Source organism: Lichenostomus cassidix, chromosome 3, assembly GCF_008360975.1.
Source record: "Lichenostomus cassidix isolate B80296 chromosome 3, HeHo_3.0, whole genome shotgun sequence".
Classification (NCBI taxonomy): Eukaryota; Metazoa; Chordata; class Aves; order Passeriformes; family Meliphagidae; genus Lichenostomus; species Lichenostomus cassidix.
This window is the reverse complement of record NC_139483.1, coordinates 37,800,350-37,826,406: the sequence shown is the minus strand read 5'-3', so window position 1 is coordinate 37,826,406 and position 26,057 is coordinate 37,800,350. Positions and strand designations below refer to the sequence as shown.

The following is a 26,057-nucleotide window of genomic DNA, read 5'->3' as shown; positions in this document are numbered from 1 at the left end:
AGATGCATTTGGGTGGCCTTTTTAAAATTTTCTAAGAACATCACCTCAGAGAATAAGATTTATATTTCTCTATGGATTATTTCTGGAGCAATTTCATTCTTACTTATTGTACATCATAGTATGAATTTTTTATACACATTTGAAGAAAAGTAAATGTAACAGGCCTTTTCCCTTTCAGCTGTCTTAGAAACTGTCAAACTTAAAGTCCTTTTTATAGAATTCAGGCTCGGAATGCATGGAGTAACTTGGAAGTGACCCTGGAAAATAAATTACTGTTTTATAGAGCCTTTTCTGCATTTCTTTTGTGCTTTTGTTTCATTTGGCATATTTGTTTTTGTATACTAACCCATAAATGTGATTTTATAACCCTTATTTGTACTTTTATGCTACTTTGAATCCAGCAGCTTTATTTGCAACATTGCTGTCTTTTTTTGTATAGTTAGTGTTGTCTAATTAACTTATAAATACTTCATTCTACTAGTATTTTAATAATGCCATCTGTTCACTTGATGGAAAATGGCAAAGCACGCTGAAGCAACTACCTATTTTTTTTCTTGACAGCTGTATTTTTAAAGCTTAAGATTTAAGTTTCCAGCGGGTTTTTTTTTTTCATTAACAGTGGCAGTGAGCAATATTGCAAACAAAAGGAATTTTTTTTTTTGTGGAAATCTTACTTTTTGACTTACATGATAATTTTCTTTAAGTGCAGTTGGGGGGGTTTATTTGTAATAAACACTATTTTTTCTTTTTACTGGATCTTGTTTTCTATCATGGCAGAAAGTAAAGTAATCCTAGAGGGGTCAGTAAAGTACATCACCGTTGGTAGCATCTGACGTCTTTGTCCAAGCTGCTTGCTCATCCTGGTATCTCTGTCCCTCTCTCCCTGCATGTCCTCCTTCTGAAACTGTTTTGAAAGTCTTTTCTTTGGCTCTTCTTTCCGCTTTCAATCTTGCTTTATTTAATTATGTTAATGTTTGTCTTTTGAACCACCAGCTTATTATGTAGTTATTAGGCTTTTCTCTTTGGTGTACTGTTAGGTGGCTTAATCTCACTCCTGCAATTAGTTGTCAAAACAAGTGGTCTGATGTCTACAAATGTTTAAGTCCCCTAGTAGTGCCTGGAGGAATTAGTGCTGCATGTGAAAATCAGGTGGCGTTGTATGTATGCCTGAGTAGATGTCAGACCCAAAAGGGTTAACTAACAGAGCTCAAGTGTTTCTGAGCTAAGTAGATGCAGTATATAAAGAAGTATCTAAGAAGCAGCTGTGTCACAGGGCTGTTTTTCCAAATTCCTTGTCCGAATAGTTGTGACGCTTGCTTACATACGGAACTCGTGTTGGTGTTGACAGAACTCTGTGGCAGGCCTGATGGAGGAAGTTGGGAAGAATGATGCTGTAACTGACAAATTATGAGATTCCTCAATCATGACTGTTTCAAAACTATTTTGAAGGCATGGTGAGAAGGGACTTAGGTTATGAATTACCCTTTTCATACTTGCAGGAATAGATTTCTTGCTTGGTTGCTGGCTCTCAGTGTGTGATCATTAGTAGTTCTCTTAGATTGACAATTTGGGAGATAGACACAGCTCCTTATCCCAGCAGGTGGCAACTTCAGTCGTGCTGAAGAGGTATGGTTGGCTCTGGTTCCCTTTATTTCACCAGCAGAAGTGGTACTTCCACTTTTTCTTACTGCTGTGTTAGATATAGTTTATTAGCTTTCCAGCTGATTTCTTTATATATTTCCTGATTTCTTATTAAGTATTTCAATGAATTTACCATCTGCATTGCATTTTGTTAGTTAAATAAAAAAGCACATGAAAGTAATTTTGTCTTGCATGAACATATCCAGTTGTTCATTTACCCTAAGCTTGTGCACCTGAATTTGCAGTTTTCTTTTTTCTTTTTTCTTGATATCTACCTCTCAGGTGAGCTGTGAGGAGAGAATTCCTTCTGAAATTGCCAGTGCAATCTCTTCTCTGTACAAGTGTGTGTCTGAGGCACATTTGCCTTGCAGCCTCTAAAGGTGGGATGATTTCTGTCACCGAGTCTTTCTCATGTCCCTAATTGCAAAGGTGCTGTGATTTACCTCCCTTGCTTATGGCTAAATGGTTCAAGCAGATACATTTTTATGATGGGACAGCTACTGGTGCCTGATAGTACAGCCCTCTGTTTGAAGCCTGTGTCAAAGTTTCTGTACTGAAAGTCAGTATTGCAGTAGATTTATTGGCGTAGTGGAGCATGAGGATGTGCTAGTGGGCATACTCAGAAATGAGAAAATTATCAGTCCCTTGAGGATTGGGTTCTGCCTGTTAATTTTTGTGGACTCTCTTGGAGAACCACTCTGGGTCAAAGGATAATCTGGATGTTGATGTGCTGAGATATTGAATGACAGTATCTTCTCATGCATGTGGACTGCTAGGTGCCCTGACTTTGTGATGTGTTCTGGTGCTGAGATGACTGATGTTGGCTGTTACAGTGTGTCCTCGAGGTTACACAAGACCCATCCGAGCTGTATAAACAGAGTCTCATTAGGAACATTCTTGTTTTCAGCCAGAGACAACTGGTATTGGTCACATTTTTGTTGTGTTTTTCGAAAGCTCACTGTTCAATGTTTTAACCTTCCTCAATTATTTCATATAACCATCTCAAAGGCTCACAAGTGGCTGAGTCTCTACAACTTAGTGAATTACCATTCTCAGGTGAACAGTGGTAAATCAATCTTTGTTGGGTATTTAACTTCCATTCATTTAAAGGAATTGGGTGCCAGACCAATTTGAAGATTTTTTTTAAATCATAGTGCCTGTATCCCAGCCTGAATACTTTTCTAAATCTGGCCTAGCATTTTTAATACTGCACCTGCTACTACAGAGAGTTAAAATTTTGCATTTTTTCGAATGTCAGTAGAATACTGAACTCCACAACATCTTGGATTTTTCTTTGTTGTTGTTGTTGTAGAGCAGTCAAAAAGATAATTTTTAAAATTAATTTTTCTTGTATAATTCCTGTGAATTATAATTATCTGTCATTATGAAATCTTTTTAGAATAAAACTGACTAGCTCAGAAATTCATAAGGTGCTGTCATTATGTTTCATAGAGAACTGTCTATAATTTTGTAGCTACATATTCTGTTCCTTTCCTCTCACTGAAGTTATAATTTTTTTTTTCTTGACAGTCTTCTCATTGCAAGCAAAATGTTTAACTCACAGTGGTGGTACTGATAAGTAGTAAATAATTCAATCTTCTCTTGGTTTCAATCTGTTCATCATGTTAGTGTAACGTGTCATTTTTCAAAGACTCCAAAGTCATGAATTATCTTGCACATCATTATTCTGTAATATTCAACACAGTCACTGAGAGCTTGATTATGATTACTAACAAATCAGCTGAAATATCCTAAAAGCAAAAAGGCTTAATTTGTAAATTTTATTCTGTCTTTTTCTTCTTCATGTTTTTTCCTGATAAACATTTTTTCAGTTTCTTGGTTTTCACTCTCCAGAGCAAAGTAAATAAAATACATCTCCAATATAAAGGAACCTATGTTGTAGTTACAGTACGGTTTCTTTAGAGGGATTGAAATTATTCCCCTGACATAAATATGTTTCACACTGGATTACTGCATCCTCCCCTGTGGTAACCTATCATCTCAAGCTCTAATGATCCCTTACCCTTGTTGACGTTTGCAAACTTTTCCTCTGGGATGTTTTCTTTGGTTTCTTTTGTCAGCTGTTTTAAAGAGAAGAAAACTGCTCAGTCTTGATTTTTCTGTAAATTCTGAGGATTTTACTACAAAGTTCAGTAATATGACATTTGTTTTCAATGTAGTCAGAGGTGCAGAAAGAAGAAAATCAGGTGGGCTGCAAAGCTTCTTGTTCTACTTTTGATTTTCTATAGCAGATAAACACTGGAATCTGAAAATTTTAAACAACTTTTTAAGAGTCTGATGGCTTACAACTTTATTACATGAACATGTCTTTCCCTAAAAAACAACAACAACAAAAAAAACCAAAAAAACCCACCAGTGATCAAAAAGGTAGGGATGAGAACAAAATGAAATAATTAAAAGCAAAAAGTTTACTAAATGTGTTGGTATCTGATGTTCTATTTCCCCAGGGTAAGTAAAAGATTACATTTTTCCTAACACGTGTAAGATTATTATGTTCTCTTGCTGTCACTGAGCCACATGCAGTATTTCCTACTCCAGAAGCTGACAACCTGCTGAAATTTCTTAGTTTGTCTGGGCCAACAAGCATTGGAAGCCTCACTCCATGCCAGGGATTGGAATGTCATGGCACTGAGCTGTGTAATCCCACCCCTTGCCTCACTTGGCTCAGAGTGGAGTGTGGGCTGTATATAGATGTTGGGAAAGCAGAAGGAAGTGTCTTTAAGTAAGTTCTCCAGGCATCTTATCAGTTGGGAAGAAGTATTCATGATCTAGGAATAAAAAAGACAAACTCAGGAGGTCCTGCAGGGTCCAAAAGGTATGCACTCTTTTTAAGATAGCTAAATGTTTTGCAATGGGCAAGATCCAATGGGGCTTTCTCAGGTTGTTGGAACTTAGTAGGACCTGCTCCAAGCAGTGTTCTCTTTTAATCATCTCCTTCAGCCCTGAATCACTATACATAAGAGAAATGCTGTGACATTTAATACATAAAAGCATTTCTGGTTTCCAATGCATGCTGTAGCAGTTCTATTGATTTTAATGGAATTCCATAAGGTATACGTCTGAGTAGTATTTGGGCCAACAGTGATGTAATTTTTTCCTTCTCTTTGAAAACACCTGCTGAACACAAAAAACCTTCAAATTTGAAGTTTGAATTTGGTATTTGAGAAATATTCAAAAGTAAAGAAACATCTCTGTTCAAAAGTGAGAAGGCGGATTAGTAATGATAATGCTGTTTCTTAGATACATTGATTGCAGTAGACTCTAAAGACATCTTACACTTGGCAACCAGGGATTCTGGAACAAATGAAAAAAAGGACAAAATGAAGTCTGATTTAGAAAGGAGTAATTCTGAAATTGTGTTACTACTGGGTGAAAGACTTCCTTCACCAAACATGTTGGCAAGACCTGTAATCAATTTTAAAGAAAGCTGCAGTGCAGCTAGTGGAGTGAAAGCCAGGCAGAGTTGTGTGTCAGAAGAAAAGTGGTAGATACAGGCAAAAACTTACAGCTGTAAACTGGTAAGTATGAGAAAATGATAAATAGTTTTACACGCTCTTCAGCCCACTGTCTTGTGGCTGCATTCCGGTAATAAACAATGGTGATTGCACCTCGTTGACTGATAAGGTACATGAGCTAACGAGTTTAATGCTCTTGTCATTCAACAGCCGTGTTGAATAGGATATGAAGTCATTGGCTAATTACATAAAACACAGTCATGGACTTTCTTTGTAAAGCATATTTATTGCTGGAAACTACTAAGTTTCTTCCTGATGGTCAGAGCCCAGCTTCCAACATGATTTTTGCTGAGTTATATTAAACTTGAGAAACTTCTACAGAATTTTATGAAACTTTTAGCAGATGTGGGGTAGATATCATTCCACAAGTTCAGGAGTACACTCATAGTCTCATTATTTAAATAGAAGTTAAAAGCTATGTCTATGTTAATTATAAAACAATTTTCTTTATCATAAGTTTGTGGACATGCCCTGCTTAGGTTAGTCTAAATAGGCGCATACAGCGTACATATTAGAATTTTTATGATCATGGATGTATAAGTGTGGAGCTACCATTAGTATGTTTTGTACTACTAAGCAATTTTGGAAACAGGAGTAAAACCTGGATCTTGCTTGTGCCTTTCTATTCTCACGAGGGCTGGTCATACTTTCAGAAGAAGCCTTGTGGAAGTTTTCTGGCCAGAATAAGCTGTCCTGCAAAAAAAGAATAAGCTGTCCTTCCTCCCACTGTTTCATCAGTTTTGTGCAGGCTAAGACCATAGAAAATAAACAGCTTCTAAATTTACCAGATTAGTATCTCTAATGAAGCCAAATGCACAGTCTCCTGAATCCTATTGTGTGTAGTGCCCTGTTTGCTTATATGCAAAGGAGTGAATTAACATTTTAGGACACCTGGCAGACAATATGTTTCTCTGCCTACCATCTGCAGTGAAGTCTTGGTTCAGGCCTTGTTTATTGTCTGATGCATGTTACTTAAGAAGAGGAAGAACTGAGCATCCTTTTTCAGGAACTTAAAAATGTAGATTGTATTGTTCCTGTAACATAGCTAGAGTTCATGTTTTGTCCTACTTCTGGGGAAGAAACCCAGTGTGCTACCAGTGATCAGTCTAATGAATATTCCCTTTCAATGTCTATGTCTATGTTTAAACAAACTGTCTAAGTTAGTTTTCTGTGAAGTAACACTACAAGTGCTTCTGAATTGTGAAATAACTCCAAACTGTTTGAAAATCTGAAGAGCTGTTCAGGTGCTCTAAGTGAGATTGTGCATTAGGAAGCAAGAACGTTTTTGAGTGATGGCTTGAAATTTCTGTTGCATCTGTATGATAGTTACTGCTTTAGGAAACTCACCTTTGGCTGAGGTGTCTTTGAAAGATTGTAAAAATTCAGTGGAGGCATAAGCTGCCAGATTCAAGGTGTCAAAAGTAAGGATGAAGAGTACCTCAAACAGGGATGGAAATTGCAATTAAAATAGATTGACCACTTTAATCTGACTGATGCCATTCTACCACAGAGATAAATTAAGCCTTGTAAACTTTATTTCAGGGTGGTAAGATCAGTCTTTAACCAATCTACACAAATTGATGTAGAAATTCTATTGATGTATAGGTGTATGACACTTTTCAAGGGAAAAAAAGCAGCAAAGATATCTATGCTGGTCTAATTGCATTACAAACAACTTGTGTCTTTTTATCTAAAGCCTAAAGCACATTTGGAAAAGAAAAATTATTAGGTCAATCTGGCATCTGCTGTGTGGGAAAACATTCCTTAGGAAACTGTGACTGTAGAACTATCTGGGATCTTCTAAACGGAATTAATCCTGAGTGTTTGCTGTCATCAACAGTGGTGTACCAGCAGTAGTATTTAACTACACAGAAAAAGAAAAGCATAAGACCAGGGAGAAAGTAAATATTTTTTTGCAGAAGAGTTCATGTGATAAAACAAACTGGACATTAGAATAATTTCTTCCTTGGTAAATGCATCAAAATTTCATATCTGAGATGCTGGAAAACTTGCTTTGCAATAAAGTTTTCTTTTTAACTCCTCCGGCCTTAGCATCTGGCAATTGTTGGAAGACTATTGGCCTTTGTTTTGTTTTGTTTTGTTTTTTAAAATGCATGCATGGAAATGCAAGTAAGAAATGGGATTCTTTTTTTTTAATGTGCAAAACAAAATCTGAATTTTTCCTATTAAGTGAACAGTCACACAATTTAGCACCCTTCACCCTACACCCTAACAAAAAGAACCCCAAGCCAAACCAAACCCAGCCTCATTTATACTGTGCCAAACAAAAGACTGATGTGGATTTTTTTCCTGTCCCCGTTCTTGTTTTCTGCTTTTTTCTATCTTATTTGACTGGGTTTAGTATGGAAACTTTCCCAGATGGATGCTGTCTTTAATTAGTGTAATGGCGATTATGTCTATCTGTCATGTACTGTGCAGTTGTTAATTAGAATTGTATAGGTGGTCAAGCTGAAATTGCAGTGGCAGTTATGTCTTACAATGGTGTGAAAGTGATAGAATTGTGATTGTAGTAATTTATATTTGATATGTTACAATAAATTGATTTTTTTCTCTCAAGTAGAGGGAGATCACTAGTATGATTTACCCATAGTTTTCAATATATACATATATGATTTGGGTAAGAGGATACAGGGTTGAAGTCAATTTGGAAAATAGGATTTTAAATTTTTTTTTTAGGGTGTAGTTATTTAGGATACTAAAGGCACTAAGTGGGAGAGAGAACAGGTGGCAAAGTTAATTCTGATAAATGCTGACTACTTTACGTGGGGGAAGTAATTTTACTTGTAGAGTAGGTGGGTCTTAGTTATAATTGAGAGAGACTTCAGTATTATAGAATATAAATATTTGAAAATGTTAGCCTTGTGTTTATTAACTATCAAGAAACAAGTAAAATATTAGGAATTATTCCTTTCAAATAGAGAGAAACTCCCTAAATAATTCCTGTGTCACTCTGTAATTGTGGATTTCCAACTCCAGCAAGATGCAATGGGACATAGGAAGTAGAAGTGGTGAGAGTTACCAGCAGGAAACCAGACCAGACCTCTCAAAGCAGGAAAGGTTTAGATGGGGTATAAAGCACAGAAGGACTTGCTTGAGAGATCTGCAGAATCACAGGCTCCATAAATAAGGTGAATAGAGGGCATCAGATGAAATAGAAAATATGCAGATCCAACAAAAAATAGAGATAGTTTTTCTTGTATTATGTATTTAAAAATATGTGGAGCTCAGAGAATTTTGAGAATGCTGAAGACTGGTGACTCAGGTTTAATAACCAGCCAAACAAAATCTAACACCCCTCCTACCCCACAAAAGTGTGAGGAAGAAAACCCCATCCTTCAAACAGAAAAGTATCAGCACTGATTCAAGAAATCTGTGATCCATTGGTTACTGAAACCTGAGAGCATACTCCAAGGAAAGTGTCGTGTCATGTTGTCACACTGTTTTCTGTTATTCACATTTTCTGTTACTCAGAAATCAGGTAGTAAGGGAGATGGATTTTGAGCCTACCTCTGGTTGTTCTTGTAACTGGTATGTAGATTTGTCAGGTTCAGGAAGATAACATCACTGAACATGGCAGAGCATGAGTTGCACATTGCATTGCAAGCAACAGAACTGCCTTAAATAGCTGAATTAAGTTTATGTCTGTGTTTTGCATGTGTAAATGACTGGTATATCATTTGGCTGGGGTTAAAACAAGAGTAATAGCCATTCATGGTTGTGAAATATGTTGTTTTCCTTGGCATCACTCAATTTTGGGGAGAAATCTGTATTGCTATAGAGAATTCTTTCATTAGAAATTTTATTAGTTGTGTTCTCTAGAAAATATGGTGGTTTTCTACCTTTATTATTTAAAAGTTCATCTTAAATGGCAAGCTATGAAGAGCCTTTGGCAAATATAAACATATAACATTTTCTGTGAGATTAAACCTATTTCCTGAGTTAATTTTAATTATTTCCTAAGTATAGTCATTTCATTCCTAGGATCTAATAAAAGGTTATTAATAGTTCTCTTCATGTTTTCAGAAACAAATAACCAAGTAGAGGTTTGTAAAGGTGTGTTTAAGCTACTTTTGATGTAGTTAAACTGAAAGTTGGAAGCTCCTCCTGTGGTAGATGTTTTCTTGCTGTATAGCTGCTTTCCCCTCATTTTCAGAAAAAACTACTCAATGTTTTAGCTCGTGCTCTGATATTGTACCTGTGTTTATTTATTTGTATTAAAATTACTAAAAGTGCATGAGGGTCTGCTTGTATTTGAAAGGACAAAACAGGACAAAACATTATATTTTATTTATATATATAAAAATACGCAGGCACACACATATATATATAAATCTTGTAATCTATTTTCTTTTGACATGTTATGCCAGATCACATCAGTGATAGTCTTCTTTTCTTATGGCTACAAGACTTTTTCCACATCCAAAGAAGTCAACAGGACTAGCATCTTTAATATTCAGAACAGAAGGTCTAAGTCTGCTCACTAGCTTCCTTGTAGGATGTTGGTGGCATATATTTGGTAGCAAAGGCCTTTACTTCTCAGACTATTCAGTACTAACAATAGCCTTATTGAATTGGAATATAAATGTGATGTTTTGCTCACCTGTGCCAGCTCCCCTCTGAATTCTGAAATGTATGAAATTTTATGTTCTTATTAAATCAGAAGAGAATTTCTAAATGCTTTATCCTAATTTCAATTAATTTTTAGCTTTAGAAGATTTTAAAAGATTGTAAATTTAATCCAGTCTCAGGATATTTCAATTACTTCATTGTTAGAAAAGTTTTGTACAAATGTGCAAATGTCGTTTGAAGTTTGTTACCTTGTTCTTCATTCAGTCTGGAAACTTCTCAGAGTGCCTAATTTTTTTTTTTGTTTGTTTCCTTTTAGATGAATCAGCTCCTAAAGAAGTCAGCAGGGTAAGTGCTGCTCTCTATCACCTCTAAAAAGAAGTGGCCCACTGTTCACTTGAGATGGTTTTTGCATAGACTCTGATCAAGATTTTAACTCTATTCCCTGGTTATAGTGGATCTCCAGAGAAAAAAAGTGCTATACAGGCTTACTAGAGAACAGCTAATTAGGAAAAGAAATATTAAGAACACTTGATTGGCTGTAAATAAATTGAAGGGTATTTTGCATTTAGAGTTCTCCCAGTGCTATTTTCATGATCCAGTTTTAAAAACGTACTTCATGGAAACCAGGAAATTCATGGGACTTTGAGCATATCATCAGACTATTTAATCAGTGTAACTGCCTCAATAGACGGTAAGCAAAAGAAGGGAAGAAAAATGCCCTGTTTAATAACTCCCTTTTGAGATGCAGTACGGTACAAATGAGTTAAATTCTCTAATTTAAAATATTTTGCAGTGTTCTGCATGAAATGTAATGTAAGAGCCTAAAAACCCCATATTCAGTAATAGATTCCCAACACTAGCCTTACATCTACTTGAAACTGTGTCCTGCAGGATATCTGTCCATGATTGAAGACTAATTACGGGGATCTGTTAGAAATGAGTGCCTTTGTTGCGAATAAGAACTGATCAATACAGGACAATCTGTTGTCCCCATATGGATCCAGTTATCCTGAAGCACCCCATCAGATGGGGGAGCCATTAAACATTCTGAGGTGGAATCATAGTCCTGTTTTGCACCATTTCTTGAGTATCTTGCATAAGCTATTTCATGTTTCCAGGAGAAGCACGGTAATGTTAGACACATATTAAAAATAGGGCTGGTTGAAAGACTGCAAAAGCTGGCTGGGTGGTCTTGCCCTCAATAGAAGTCCTTTGGAAAATGCTAGAGTGTTGAAGGGGTGGCTAACTAAGACTGGTAGTTGAAACCTCAGTTTTGTAACCCTGTGAGCAGAGGGCTGGGGTTAACAGGAAACTGAAGTTCATCTCATATGTATCTACAACAAAAGCTATTAAATGTTGTCTAAAATGAGTTTATTCAAGCAGGAGTTTTCCGTATGCATAGTGTGCCATGGATTTATAAGGGTGCTTAGGATTTAGGTGAAAATTATTATGTTTTAGTTAGTCATTAATTTATAGCATAGTTTTTGTTCACCCTTAGTATGCTACTGTTATGACAGTGAATAGCTTTCAGTGTAACCTAGAATTATTAGTACATCTATATATATTGTTTTGACTTCAAAATAATTAAAGATCTGCCTAAAAATCTTAGAAGCTCTAATTATGTATGTAGGAAAGTTCCTTTTAGTTGTCATTAATTTAGTAGATTACATTTACCTAAAACTCTGTAAAAGAGTTGCAGAATATCTCTTGATTACCACGTTTGAGCTATTTAAGGCATAGAAAGCAAGTTCTGGAACCCTGAAACCCCCAGGTCTGCCTTGCCAGTCACCCCCTCTATGTCTCAGACTGGTTGCAGCCATTTCAGCCCCCCAAAGTCATACATAGTGGCTTAGAGTTTCCTAAAGATGGATGGGCTGTCACTTGAAGCGCTGGAATCAGAGTGCAGATGATACTTCAGATGTTCTTAAGTAAACATTTTCTCCCTTGTTTTTTTAGCCATCAATCATTGTGCACTTGGTATGTATACTGTGTTGCACTACTGTTTGGTTTGGGTGTTTTTTAAAGTCAAGTACTCAAAGGCACTCAGTAGTACACTATACTATAAATCAACTGGTTTGTTAGTTTGTTGAATTTTTTAATAAAGTCATATATAATGATGTGGACCATTGTAATACATCCTCTTTCTTCAGAAACAGCTAAAACAGATACCAGTTTAATTAAAATATGAACATAAATTAGAATTTACATTAGCAAAGTTCTATACGTGAGTAATGTTTTTCAGACAAAATGACATATTCATGCTGACTGAAGAATTATGAGTTTTGAAGTCATTAAGTTTTACATGTTTAATTCCTGAAAATGTCTGCAAGAAGCAGCTTGTATCATAGGGGAGTAAAAATTAAGGTTAATGAAAGGAAATTTATTGCAGAATTAAACCATCAATTGCTTAAAAATACCGTGTTAGCTAGAAAACAAGGTAGAAATATACTGGAAAAAAATCTGTAATTGTTGGAAGGAAATGTCAGTATTTTCAAGGGTTTTATATTGCAGTTTCACACGTTGAAAATTTAAGAAATTTTGAAATAGAAGTTTTGAAGGCTTGTTTTATAGGAACTGCATTTTTAATATATTATTGTTTTTAGCTTCTAAGTAGAAAATTAAAGCAGCAAACATGGCTGTAGGCACTTCATTTCAACTTTTGATAGGAGTGAGGAAAAAGTAGGAGAAAACAGGAGAAAACTTCCTCGTTTTAAATTTTGAGAACTGTAGAATAGAAGAGGAGCTTTTAAAAATTTATTATTTTTAATTCTGGTCTGCAAATGGCAATTTTGACAATATTTTTGTGTTGAGAAATTATATGTAAAGATTTTCTTATTTGGCCTGATGTAGCATCTCTGACCAGACAGTGAACCTGTGAACTTTTTTCTCAATACTGGTTTCCAGTGTTTATGAAATATATGTAACTGGGGACAGAATCTCATTTTTGCATGATGTAGTATTGGGAACATCCTTGGAAATGCTGAGTTTCTTCTGCTTACTTACCGTGCAGATGTGTGTTAGCTGATCCCATCCATCCTAGCTACATAAGTGGTTTTCTGGGCAGAGGGATTTCAGAAAGAAAACCAACTATTGAACTAATTGGATGAAGAAAACTTAAGCCGAATACTTTGTTATTTTGCTTTTTCGTCTGCAAAAGAAACAAAAATAAAGTAGTAGGAGTTTGAACACTAAATGTGTATGTATTCATGTACATCTAGGCTAAAGATGTACTTCTTTTACAACATTAGTGGAAACAGTATGCTTTGGAGACATGTTATTCTTTTCAGTTGGCAAAAATAACCCCATTCCTTCATGAACTATAGCCAGGATTCTGTTCTACGTGCTGCTAAGTTTCCCGTGATCACTGTGTGCTCTTTTGTACCTCAGATTCTGAAGTTTAAATGAAAATACTCAATGTTCCTGATATGATCAGGGCGAAATTAGCTGTTCATTTTACTTAATAACTTTCCATTCCATGTTTACTTGAACAATACTTCCAGTGAAGCTGCCTTTTGGCAAGTACCTTTGCTTTGTAAACTCTGGCGATGCCAACAGCAATTCACTTTGCAGAAGTTTACCATATAAACACGAGAAAATTATTACCTAGCAAGTGACTTGCTCATCTACAGTACTTTATTCTTGGAAACAGGAATGGTACTTTAATCCTCTCCTTTCCCCTTTTTGGACTTGCAGCTTTTTGGCTGCTGCCTTGGTACCAGCCAGCACCCAGCACAGTATGTCACTGCCAGTCACAGAATTAGCAAGAGTGTTTTCAGTAAATAGTTGCAGTAATTGCATGCATCTTCACCGTGCAACTGATAATAAGGTTTGGGCTCTTCATGACACATTGGCAAAGCAAGCTCATTCCTTGTAGTAGCTCCATATTAAAGATAGGATTTAAAGGTTTTCACGCCATCCCAGAACTGAGAATAAATTAATCAAAAAGTTAGGGGGAACTAGAACAAATATATTTATATATAAAAATATATTTAGCCTTCAGAAGTGTTGCAAATAGCATTGCACCTATTGTCACGAGAAGGTGCTTGTATAAGCTGATTCCTTTAAAAAGAAAACCTTGTGAATACTGTGGTAGTGATAAGCAACAGTGGTAGGAAAATGAGGAAGTTTATTTTTAATTTTGTACATGGTGTCTTTAGAGTGCTTGCAAGTCAAGTATTAGGAGGGAATGTCATTTTATAAAAAGCTTTTTGAAAAGAGGAGCAGTATTCAGCCTTGTCAAGTTAAACTGAAGCTCATTATGCTGTTTTATTACATAATCCGGAGAGGTGATATAATTGAGATATTCATGAAGTTTTATGAGCCTTACAGTTAATAACAGATTATATGGTTACTTCTATATAATCATAATGTTCTTTTCTCATAAGTGTAGCTTTTACTTTTTATGATCTATTTTTCCTATTGTGAAGCAATTTATTTCAGTGCTACCATTTGGTAACAGGGAAGGAGCTGATGGAAAGGTTAGAATGGCTGTCAGTGAGTGAGGGCTGTGGGGCAAGAAGCTTCTTCTAGAAGAGGTGTTCCCCAAGGCTTGGAAATCAGCTTCATACAAAGACTGGGAAATGTGTGCCTTCAAAACTAGTGAGTCCTTTCTGTGCAGAGTAAGAGACCTGGTTTGCATCATAATAGGGCCTGTGCTGCCAAAACCGTCATCTCGTGTTTTCCCTTCATTGCTTTTGTCGTGAAGGTGTTTGATGAGCGAAGAAAAAAATTCATAAATACCTGTGTATGGTACTGCAATGCTAACCTTTATTTACCATGCAAGTTCTAACCCATGTCCTCTCCAGTCAAAACAAGATGAATAAACGTCAGACAAATGCGTGTAGGAGCAGTTTTCTCCGAGGCTATGTACAAGCATTAAAATTAATCACCTCAGCTAAGGCTGCTCTTTGTAGTTGCTTACTTTCCAATGTCCGAGTTTAAAGAAAACTGGTTCCTCCAGCCAAGCTGTTTCTGGTTTGTTTTTTTTTTTTTTTTTTTGAGTTTGCTCCTCTGAAAGCCGTCTCTGCACTGGGAGATTGCTTACCACTTTCTTTCTACTTTCATTTTTCAGTCTGAGGATTTCACATTCTTTGGTTCAGCATTTCCACCTTGAAACTAGCAGTTTGATTATCCTTTTTTAGGGTTGGCGGTTTTGCGGTTTTTAATTTTTTTTTTAATAAGTCTAGATTGATATTTTTGTCCCTTCACATGTGCAGTTTATATGTGTTTTCACTGTTATTAGAATGTAGTTATCTCGTGGTTATCTGTGCCCCAAAATAACAAACACCAGTTTCCTTGCAAGATGGGAATAAGCCATCAATGCAGATAAACAATGCAAAATATTGCAGCCAGTGAAAGCAGCCAGCCTAGAAAAGGTAGCAGTACGCATAAACATACATGGCACAAACATGTACACACCCTATCTCACTACACATAAAAATGACCTGAATAAATTTTAGTATTAATTTAATTAAATAGGTTAATTTTTCTTTTTTTCCCTGCAGCCATTTCTTTCTTTCTACCCACTGGTCTTTAGAAGTGCAATAACATTATTATAACTAAAATAAAATCATTTCTTGTGTTTAAAGAAGTATGTGACTATTGTGATACTTACAGGTCCAGCCTTCTTTGTTTCTACACTAGATGTCTGAATACTCATTGTGGTAAATTGTAGTGACACATGGAATGAATATTTTAGGTAATTTTAAACTAAATGTCTCTTACAAGCCTGTCTTTGCCTTCAAGGGACTGGATTTAGTCACCAATATGTTTCTTTCTAGTTATGCATTCCTTGGCAAAGAAGATCGACAAAAAAAAATACACAAGAATATTCTTCAATTTTAAAGCACTACTTATTATGTGGGCAAATAAAATAATAGTGCAAAAATTCTTAATGGACATATAGTATTTCTTTAGAAAAGGTACAAATAATTGAGTATTGATTATCTTTCCAGAAGATGTTATGGATGCAACTGGAAAATTATATAGAGCAAGTCTCTTAAATCAGCATGGTAATTGTGCATATGGGATTTTTCATAATGCTACTGGAGAGAAAGGAAAGCTGATCTATTTCAGCCAAAGGCATCAAATATTTTATATAGTTTATTTAGTTCTTTTTGTGACAACTAATTTTTTTTTTAAGAAGTACAGAAGTGTTGCTGTTGGGAAATCATTTTTATAATACAAGTATCAATGGCATTGAAAACTTTAGATCTGTAAGACCAGTCTTTTTATACCTCTGGTCAAGTATGAAAATACCTGGCATGAAAAATTTAGGCTGTCATCTCAATCAAATGTTAATTCAGCTCATTAAGACTTCAAACAAATATTCTTCTTTTTTTATTTGGAGGATTTTTTAGTTAATCTTTAAGTTCATTCGCTGATGACTCTTGTTGCCAATACTTTAATTTTACAGGAAAGAAAACTTGTGTTGGTTGGATGTTTATGAGAAGATTTTGGTTGTTTTCAGTTCAGCAGCTGCCTGTGTTCTGTAGTGTGCTACACAGAGAAGAGAGGAGCTGTCAGTTTTAAAGAGATGACTGAAGAACCTTGGGTGAAATCCAGTCCCTGCCTAAGGACATTATTTTGTGTAAAATGTTGCACAGAATTACTTGAATTCATTATCTGTAAGTTTTGATGCTGCCATTGACAGTTTAATTTAGGTCATTTGCAGAAGCTGGTTATCTAAAATACTAACTGATCTAACCAGCTAGAGAACAGGTGGTTTAAACTGCTGTATTTCTGTACAATGTCTTTGTTCTTAGTGATTTCACACTGTTCAAGAACTGAGGTTTCTTCCAAGAACCTCTGTTTGCCCCAACAGATCCTAGTCCTCATCCAGGAATTTCTTCTTACCTGGACAGCTGAGTTATTTTTTTCTTTCCTAAAAATTTCATTTTGATCTCACAAAGTGTTTTTGTTATTAGTTTTTTGAGGCTGTACTTGTTGTTTTGTGGTTGGTTTGTTCGTTTGTGTTCTTTTGTTTGTGTTTTTGGTAGGGTTTTTTGTTCGTTCGAGGTATTTTTCTTTATTGTTTTTTTTTTTTTCTTGTCTTTTTGGCCTGTTTGCATGTCTTAGATTAAATATAAGTCCTCAGTTTCAAGTGCCCCTCCATGTGTCCACGGTGTGGCCCCTTGTGGCACCTCTAGAGTGCCTTGCAATTGGATACAATTGGTGGCACTGCATCCAGCCCCTACGGAATTGGCAGCCTCAGCATTGCTGAGGCTCTTATTGCACTCTGTCCGGGCAGCCTGCACAGTGGTGAGAGTCACACATTGCCCCTCACCTCCTGGCTCCTCTGGCATGGCAAATGAAATAAGGGAAACCTGGGTTGGCACAGTTTTCCCAGGACTTTGGAGTTTGGGTGTGGTTTTTTGGGTTTTTTTTCCCCTTCTCATCCATCAGATTTCTGCATCCTCAAAGTACATTTGTCCATCCCTCTCCACATTGAATGGAATTTGGGCTGTTTGTATATTCTAACTCTAGTCTGTGATAGGGTCATACACTTTGAGGCCTGCAAAAGGACCAGGTTCTGTTGCAGAAACAGGTATTTGTTGTTCTGGAGAAAGATTTCTGTAGTAGGGAGTAAATGTTACGTAGAAACTTACTCTTCTCATGGCTATTCATAAGACATTTTAAGAAGTTACAGAGAAAACAGATCAACTTCTGGATTATGCTGGCACTTCTTGACCCTCTGCTGTATTAATGAAGGCTTTTTGTTGTTGCAGAAGGGCTTTTTCTTTCCTGCAAAAGCATAAAATGCCCATGGCAGAGCTACACTGTGAGCATCAAAGCACGGAAATTATTCTTCATTTCAGGATTTTTTTTTTTAATTTTAGATATTAAATTATGTACTTTAATTTTAGTTTTTCCATGTGTCCTAATTGTTCAGAATGGATGCTTAAAATTCATCTCACTCTACAGTATTTCAGTAACTCTTTTAATGTTTATGTTCTTAGCCTCCTTGTTTAGTTCTAAGTCTTATTTTTAAATCACCTGTCATGGCCAGTTGTCTTCTATTGCACTGCAATAGTTAAAGGACTAAGAACCATATAAATATTTTTACATAAATCTTGTAAAAACAACCTTCTTTCATATTCATAAATTTTCATATGAATATTTATTACATGATTTCCCTCCTTAATTGTTTGTCCATTTTCATAGCTTTAAAATATATACAGCTACTAGAAATATGATGCTGGTATGGTAGTGCTAAACTAGTTTTTCGTCCAGTGGAATTAATTTACATAACGTCACTGAAATTCAGAATTTTACAGTAAATATACCAAAATACTTGTAGACACTGAATCTTAAATAGAAGGAAATCAGCAATGGGAAGAATGAATTAAGGAAAAGTTGATGATTATTAATAATGTTTAAATTTCAAATTAAGAAACTGTACTTACTCCATATAATAGTGTGTATATATAAATACTAAATACTCCTTTTCCACCAAGAGTGTTGAATTTTTTTGAGGAGTTGTTTTCCCAAAGTAAGTTTTTTACCAAATATGCAAAAATCTGTGTGAGCAACCACATTGGATAGAGTTTGTACCAGAGTTTCCTGATGACTTTTTCAGTGCTTAAATACATGGTTTCATAAAGTCTATTGTGGCTTTTCATCGAAACATAATTGTGGTTATCCAATCTAAAGTGCCTAGAACCTAATAAAAAACCTCTTTTACTCTACTGTAACGAAAGGAAAACCATTTCACAGCATGACAGCATGATGACTGATCTTTGTTGATGATTGATCTAAGTGATAGAATGACTTAATTGTGAATCTGGACAAATTGTATTCATCTGGCCAGTTGTGGGTCCACAGCTGGTCAGCACCAGACATGTGCCACATAACAGCTGCCTGCGTTACACAGCTGCCATCTTCTCAGTGACATGGGTGCGTGCAATGATTTGCCCTGCTTACCAAACGCTTGCAAGCATATGTTGCAGAGGTGAGGATAAAGGGCACATAGCTATTATATAATTACTGTGCATGTGGAACTGCTGCTTGATTAGAGGGAAAGTAGTTATTCTGCCATAGCTGTTATACCAATGGGCTCGTTTTGATGATGCGTTCCCATAACGTATTAACTTTAACCTTTGAAGATTTGATTTAAATCCTGACTGTGTCACAGGCGAAGAGATGTGTATTCATTTCCAAGTTCTGAGAAGGCATTTTTCCACATGATAAAGGCTTTGTGCATGCGTGCTTGATTAGCTGCTGTTGCTTTAGGGTATGTGGCTACACATACTTCTGCAGATTTGGGTTAGCACATCTGAATATCATGGACCTGTTCACCATTTTCCTGCTTTATGGCTACTTAGGGCTACATATTGTAAGTATAAAAGCTCCACTTGCATGAAACTATGCTGTTGTTTTCTCCCTGTGAATAAGTATCATACAGGAGTAAATGTGGGACACAACAGAGGGCAGGCAGTGGAACCTTGCCAGCTGCCATATGGTGCTAATATTGGTGGTGGCATGCTGTATTGTAAACTCAAGACTTGCAGCAGTTTATGCATTTATGCAGTGTGACCTTACATTGCTGTCAAAATGTATAATCATCACATCATTTTACAGAAAGAATTATGAAGTGTCAGGTTTGTTATACATTGAGAATATTTGGACAGCCTAGGACTCAAATGTTCTAAATGTCCATGTGGAGCAATAGATTAATAGATTAAGAAGAGGTCATGGCAAAGATTGTATATCCTCAGGAGCCATTTTAAAGTCAAGATTAAGATCTGCTTAATTTAAAGAATCTGGGAATTAATATTATCCAGGAAGCACTTTGGTTTTTTGTTTGTGGAGATTTTTGGGTTTTTTGAGATGAAGCAGCAAAATGTATCCTAAATGTCTATCTTTATATGTTCTGTGTTTGTGACATAGTGTGTTGTATGGATGAAAATAATAGTGGGAATAAAAGTTTTGTCATAAAATATATTGCTATGTAAGTTATTTGCTTAATCCATCAGTAAGTGTCACATGCAGAGGTTTACCCACATTTACAGACAGAGAACATATAGAGGGATATTGAGCAGAATTACATAAATGCACATAAACATGGGAGTGGTAGTGGGGTAAACTATGGTACTCTGAACATTTATGGCATTTTCCATAGTAGTTTATATTAGTATGATCTATATTAAATTTGGCTCTGAAGTATGAATGAGCAGGAGAATAAGCCTTATTCTTTCAAGCAACATTAATTTGTCTAAATATCACCAGCTTAATTTTTAGTTTAAGCAATGTAATTTACTGCATCATGGAGTTCAGTAAGTAATTGACCATATTACTTTCTTCAGTTGCCACAATACCAGTTTTGGGCAGGGTAATGAATCTTTACTTAGGGCTGAGTATTGCTTTCTGTGCAATTATTATTCAATGCTGCCATGCTACACATACACATTCACTGCCATTTTTATCAGCACTTCAGAACTTGGGAAATGGATAAACAAATGCAGCTGGGCCCCTGAAGGGAGGCTGCATCTTCTTTCCTGTGAGATTTTAACCATGTCATGCTGTTCCATCATACCAGCAATCAGCACCCCATGGCTCCCATCTAAATATCCTAACTGATTTGTAATCTGCCAACAGATTTGATTTGTGTCTGCCATCAGCAGTTGAAACAAATGCCTATGAGGCACAGTGGCTGGCATGATTTTGACTTATGATTTTTGTACTTCACTTGGTTAGTGTTAATTGTTTCTCTATCTGGAAGGCAGAGCTTCCTGAGCTACCACCACCTGAAAGCTCTGGTGCTTGGCACAGTTCTGTCATTTGGCACATGAATCGGAGGTGGAAGATGCTAGCTAAGGCAGTTGCTTGCTTCCTTTCCTGGTGGACCAGGAGCTTAGAAGGAAGTAGTTGAAGGCTACTTACTTTATTATCGTCATCTCTCTCAGTTTCTTTAGAAATTGTCCATGACCCTGGACCCTGAACCCTGTCCCCAATTTAGGCAATTATTAATTGCTTAGTGATGTTCTCAATGTGCTTTGAACAAATGTCTAATGGAACATAGAGTGGAGTGCTGTGCCTCTTGCTTAGAAGTGACCTTGGTCTTCAGGCAGCTGGATTAGGATGGTTCTGATTGACTCAGTATTGAAATCTTAGCATGTTATTTTTAATGAATTTTTATGTTTAAAACCTGCAAAATAATCTGAGTTAATCTAAAATGTTCTCATCTTTGCTTCCATAGTACCAGGATACGAATATGCAAGGTGTAGTGTACGAATTAAACAGCTACATAGAGCAGCGCCTGGATACAGGAGGAGATAACCAACTGCTTCTGTATGAACTGAGCAGCATCATTAAAATAGGTAAGAAAGAGAATCAGATGTCTCTGAGCTGTTACTCAGCATCAGTGCACAGCACATTTCTTACGTGGTTTAATTAATAAAGACAGGTATTGAGGGATAACAATGTTCTCATTGGATGTTCTCTCAGTGTGAACTTACTTCACCTTCTGTCCCTCACTGAATCCCTAGCTGCACTTGAGTGAATTTCATCTTTGGAGAGAGTTGCATATCCAATTGCAAAATTAGAGTCTCATGTTAAATGAACCAATGAATAGACTATTCTGGTTATGAAGGTGTTACAATTTCAATATTGAAAGCGAAAAAAAAACCAAAAAACCCACCTATCAGTAATATCAGTGAATATTTAATTTCCTTTTGAAACAAAAATGAAAAGTCATTGGAAGAAGGCATATTTTTGTGTGATCTCAAACTCAGTTTTTTACCTATTTTTTTCTATCTGATATAAATACATTTTGTGGTAAGAAAAAGCTGTTTTTCTTCAAAAATTATCAAAAGTTAAAAATTAAAAATAAACAAAAACTCTCAATAACATTATAAGTGTAATTTGGCTTTTTTTTAGCTAGTGTGGATGTACTCAGACTGCAATAGAAAGTGTCACAATAGATTTCAGTCAGCTCTTCAGAAGGATTTTAGTGTCCCTGCTACTTCATCATTTTGTAATTATGAATAATAGTTCTAGTCTAAATGTATGATCTTTCAAAAGGCCCTTTTCTGAATTTGCTTAAGCTATTTGGATATTGATGTCCCGCACACAGCAAACCAAATTTGTTAATACACAAGTGAGAATAGACAAGACAAGGCACTTATGTTTTACAATTTTTTCTCTTTTTTAAAGCAGATGAGGGATTTTTTTATGTTATTTCCTTTACAGTACTCATTTACCTTGTAATTCAGTATACTTAGGCCCTACAGCTGAAGGATTTAAAATCTGAATGCAAATTGCCATGCTTTCAACTCTTACTGGTATTGTGCAGTTGACAATGAGCAAGTAACTACACAGTGGATTTTTTTTCCTTTTGTCAAAGAAATTAAGAAATCCATTTGATTTTACACAAGTGTAATTTCTCCCCTGAAATGAACTAAATAGATTCTTGAGTTCATTCATAAGAAAAAAAAATAGGTACAGATATGTCTTTTTACTGGCTAGAATGTTTTTTAACTTTTGGAAAAACAAACAGATGATCCAAGACTGTTGTGTAAAGCAGGGTGACAAACATGGTCTGCTATATATACTGTTCTGATTTTGATGGTAAGTTATCATGGTTGGTTGACTCTAAACTTTTGAGTTTAAGGAACTTGACTTTACCTTATTTCATACCATAATCTAAATCTAGCAGAAATCTGAAAAGTATAAACTTTCTCGTGTGTGTCAGTATTTTTAATATGGTGTAGGTGCAGAAAATAGAAACAGTTTGTTTGGAAACACATTATTATAGCAGTATTTGCAGCTCCGCATTTTCCCATGATTTTCTCTCTTAAGGCAAGGACAAATATAGCCTAACATTTACAAATGGCATTTATTTTACTCATGGAAATTTTAATGGTATCTGACTGATTATATCATAAACACATATTTTTATGTTACTTCTAGTCTATGAATTAATTTGCATTTACAGACATTAGGCCTTGGAGCCTGAGTAAGATGTATATAGAAGTTGTTTCAAATTATCTTTCAGAATGTAGCAAATGTCAATGGAGAAAGCAAGAACTCTGTGGCACCTCCAACTTTGTAGATTCTCAGAAGTTTCAGGAGACACAGCAATAGAACTTAACCTTTAGAATGTTAGATGTTTTGCCAAAGTGGAATTGACTCTGTGGTTTCACCTCAAAGATGTAGTATAAGTTCTATTTATCCCTGTGAGTACAATCATTTCTTTTATTATTGCTTTGGCAGCTACAAAAGCTGATGGGTTTGCACTGTATTTCCTGGGAGAATGCAATAATGTAAGTATACTGGATTAAAGTGATGCTTTTCTGTACATTTACAAGTGTTTCTAATTTAATAATGGTGGTAATGAAAAAATGTTCTCTGCATTTAGATTCTTGGCCTTTTTGTTTCTTTGGGTTTTTTACAAGATTTGGCAGTAGTGCTGTTGTTTCACTTAATCTGGAAGCTTAACTTGTGATTTAGCCCTATTATTAATTGTCTTTAAGGAACAGAAAATTTAACTTTGATTTACTGTCTAGTAAATCAAAGTTAATTTATCTAGCCTATTCTTTGCATATAGTTATCCCTCTGATTTATTTGTTTTAAATGTTAATTGTCAGGTGCAACTTGGTAGTCAGATAATGTAAATTTCAGATGTGGATTCTAGTTGGCATAAAATAAATAGTACATTTAACATTTAAGAACTCAATTAGTTTCTGATATAATAATTCAAATAATAGTGAGTCCAATATTTGGTTTTTTTGTTATTAGAAAATTGTTAGAACTCATTACAACTTTTTCTATCCAGTTTAATTTGTACAGTTACCATGAAGCAAGACTTCATAGTTATTTCAAATGGCTCTCAAGAAGGAAATGCAGTTTAGTACTTCAGTCGGTTCCATGACTTTAAAAATCCCAATTTGTCAGAAATTTTATGTCTTTCATTGGTGCAAGAAACAAGCAGTGACTGGAGAGGAAAATACTTTCTCATTGTTTTTGTTTCCTTACTTTACACAGCCAGTTTTAATAGTTTGTTCTTGTATAGTCCATTAGCCAATTTCCTTTGCTCTTTGTGAAATAATTGAATTCAGAAAAAAGGGTAAACATTACATTTTTGAAATAATGGAAACAGGATTGGAACCTGCAAGTCACTTGATGTGGAAGAAGGTCCACACAGAAATTTCCTATAAGAAATGGAAGTGAGGTTTTGGATTTTTTTTTTTTTTTGATGTAATGGTTATTTAATATAATAAAGATAACTCACTTTATTATTCAAAAATTGTTTTCTCTTACTGACTTCTGTTAAGCATATAAATGGCATATATTTTTAAATGACTCCTTCACCGAGATATATAATTTAAGAAACATGCTTTTCATCCTTTATGAATGCAACCTTTGGCTCTCATTAGTAGGTAACAGCATCCATTGTCATGGGTAGGGGTGATGCAAACAGTCACTGAAAAGCTTCCTCCTGCCAGAAGCAGGAACCCGCAGGAAGTTCAGCCTCCATTCTGAATGCACAGTGCTGGCCAGCTTTGGTGGCAGTGACTGCCTGCCAGCTGAACATGCTCATCTCTAAAAGCATTGTAAAAAAACGACAGTAAAATTAACTTTACAGCTTGAGACGAAGAGAATCCTTATTATAGTGAGGTTTTTCCTATTAGATTAGTGTGGCATAATATGGGATTACTCAGAGCCTTCTGGTACCCGGAGGGCCTGGGTACTATATGACCTTCTGCTTTTTTTTTTTTTTTATAACATATTAGGCAGATGAATCTATTTGCTTCCCAGTATTCTAGTATAACTCTTTACTGAAAAAAGCTCCAACCACTGAAAACACACATTGACTTTATTAACCACTGCTATGTAGCTGCATCACCCGAAATGGAATGTTCTTCATGGAGTTGTTATAGGGACTGATCCCAAGTCCTTTGAAGTTAGTGTGAGATTTTCCATTCACAGTAGTGGGCTTTGAGCCAAACTCATGTTTGTAGTCTTGTAACTAAATAGTAATATATTAGCTTACTTCTTACAAGAAATTGTCATCGGAAATTAATTTGGATAGCTTTTATCTCTTGAATAATTAATTTAAAGGATGTATCCAAGTGGGATTAGCCATTGCCCAGCAAATACTGGCAATGTGGTTTTATTTATTTTTATTAAATGTCTTTTTAAAATGGGAACAAAAAGATTCTGCATAGCAAAAGCTGGAATAAGCTAATTCTTTAAGTTGAAATTTCAATTTTTTTTTTTTTAAATCCTATGATTAGCCTGGACAAAGTAGTTGCTGACCATCTATGGCCTTGTGTTGAAAAATGGTATCTTCTTTTTGGTGGCTCCATCTTTTGATGCTTGGTTTGTGATCTGAATTTTGCAAACTCAGCAAAATCCGTCCCCTTCTCCCCTCCCCCAACTTTAGCATTGGGCTTTTTGTTTGTTAGCTTGGAAAATGTACATAAATCTACTTGTTATCCAGCTAGGAGTGTGTGTTTGTACATCTTTCTGAGAATTAAGTTTTGGGAGGGGATTGTGTAAGAATGGAAGAATCCTATTAACAAGTAGATAACTGCTTTCTCTCAAATGGTTTTCTAATATTTAGTGATGTGCATTCTGACTATGTTCTGTAAGGCAATTTAGGATCAAACCTGAAGCAAAAGCACTAACTCTACTTCATTTCAGCTCTTCCTGTAAATATGTGTAGGTATTTTCCTTGTTTAAAATAATACAAGTTTGAGAATTTTAACTTGTGTTGTGTTTATTTCATAATATATGAGATATCCTTATCTCATGTTGCAAAAATGTTTCTGCGATGAAATTAACTACTTTACCTGGATGAAATTAACTAATTTACGTGGATTACCTACTTTAAGCCTGGGTTAAATAGTGAGTTTCTAATTAGGTTATAAGACAATTTCCTTTTACAAAAATGCTTAATTTTTACAAAATGAAAACCAACAAATGATTGCTACATACTGTGTGCTATTATTTCTTAATATTAAGATAATTTCCATATCCTTGCAAATTTCTTTTCTCAAGGATAACTAAGAATGCATAATAAGTCATTTGTTGGTGCAATTTTTAATATAGGCAGAATTTTCTTTATATGAAAATTGTATTAGAACTGAAAGAAAATTCACCCAATTTGAAGAAAAGCTCTAGATTAGCCAGTCCATTTCTTTTTGGAAACCATAGATGACACACTGGCCTTTAAAGCAGGACAATGCTTTAGAAAAAATATTCCTTTGGAGTTTAACAGCACAAAAGTATGTTTGTGAAAATATGTGTCCATATAAAAAGTTTCTTTATGGTCCTTTTTTCTTTCTC

The 26,057-nt window shown here is 35.4% G+C and overlaps 1 protein-coding gene across 1 annotated transcript in view; it reads left to right on the top strand.

Moving 5' to 3' along the window:
• Positions 1–26,057, top strand: part of PDE10A (phosphodiesterase 10A) — a 179,651-nt gene that overhangs the window by 94,920 nt on the left and 58,674 nt on the right. The window contains exons 3-5 of the mRNA XM_085055336.1: positions 10,084–10,112; positions 20,965–21,085; positions 22,980–23,029. Of these exons, the coding sequence (XP_084911462.1) occupies positions 10,084–10,112; positions 20,965–21,085; positions 22,980–23,029 (200 nt within the window). The remainder of the gene's footprint in view (positions 1–10,083; positions 10,113–20,964; positions 21,086–22,979; positions 23,030–26,057) is intronic.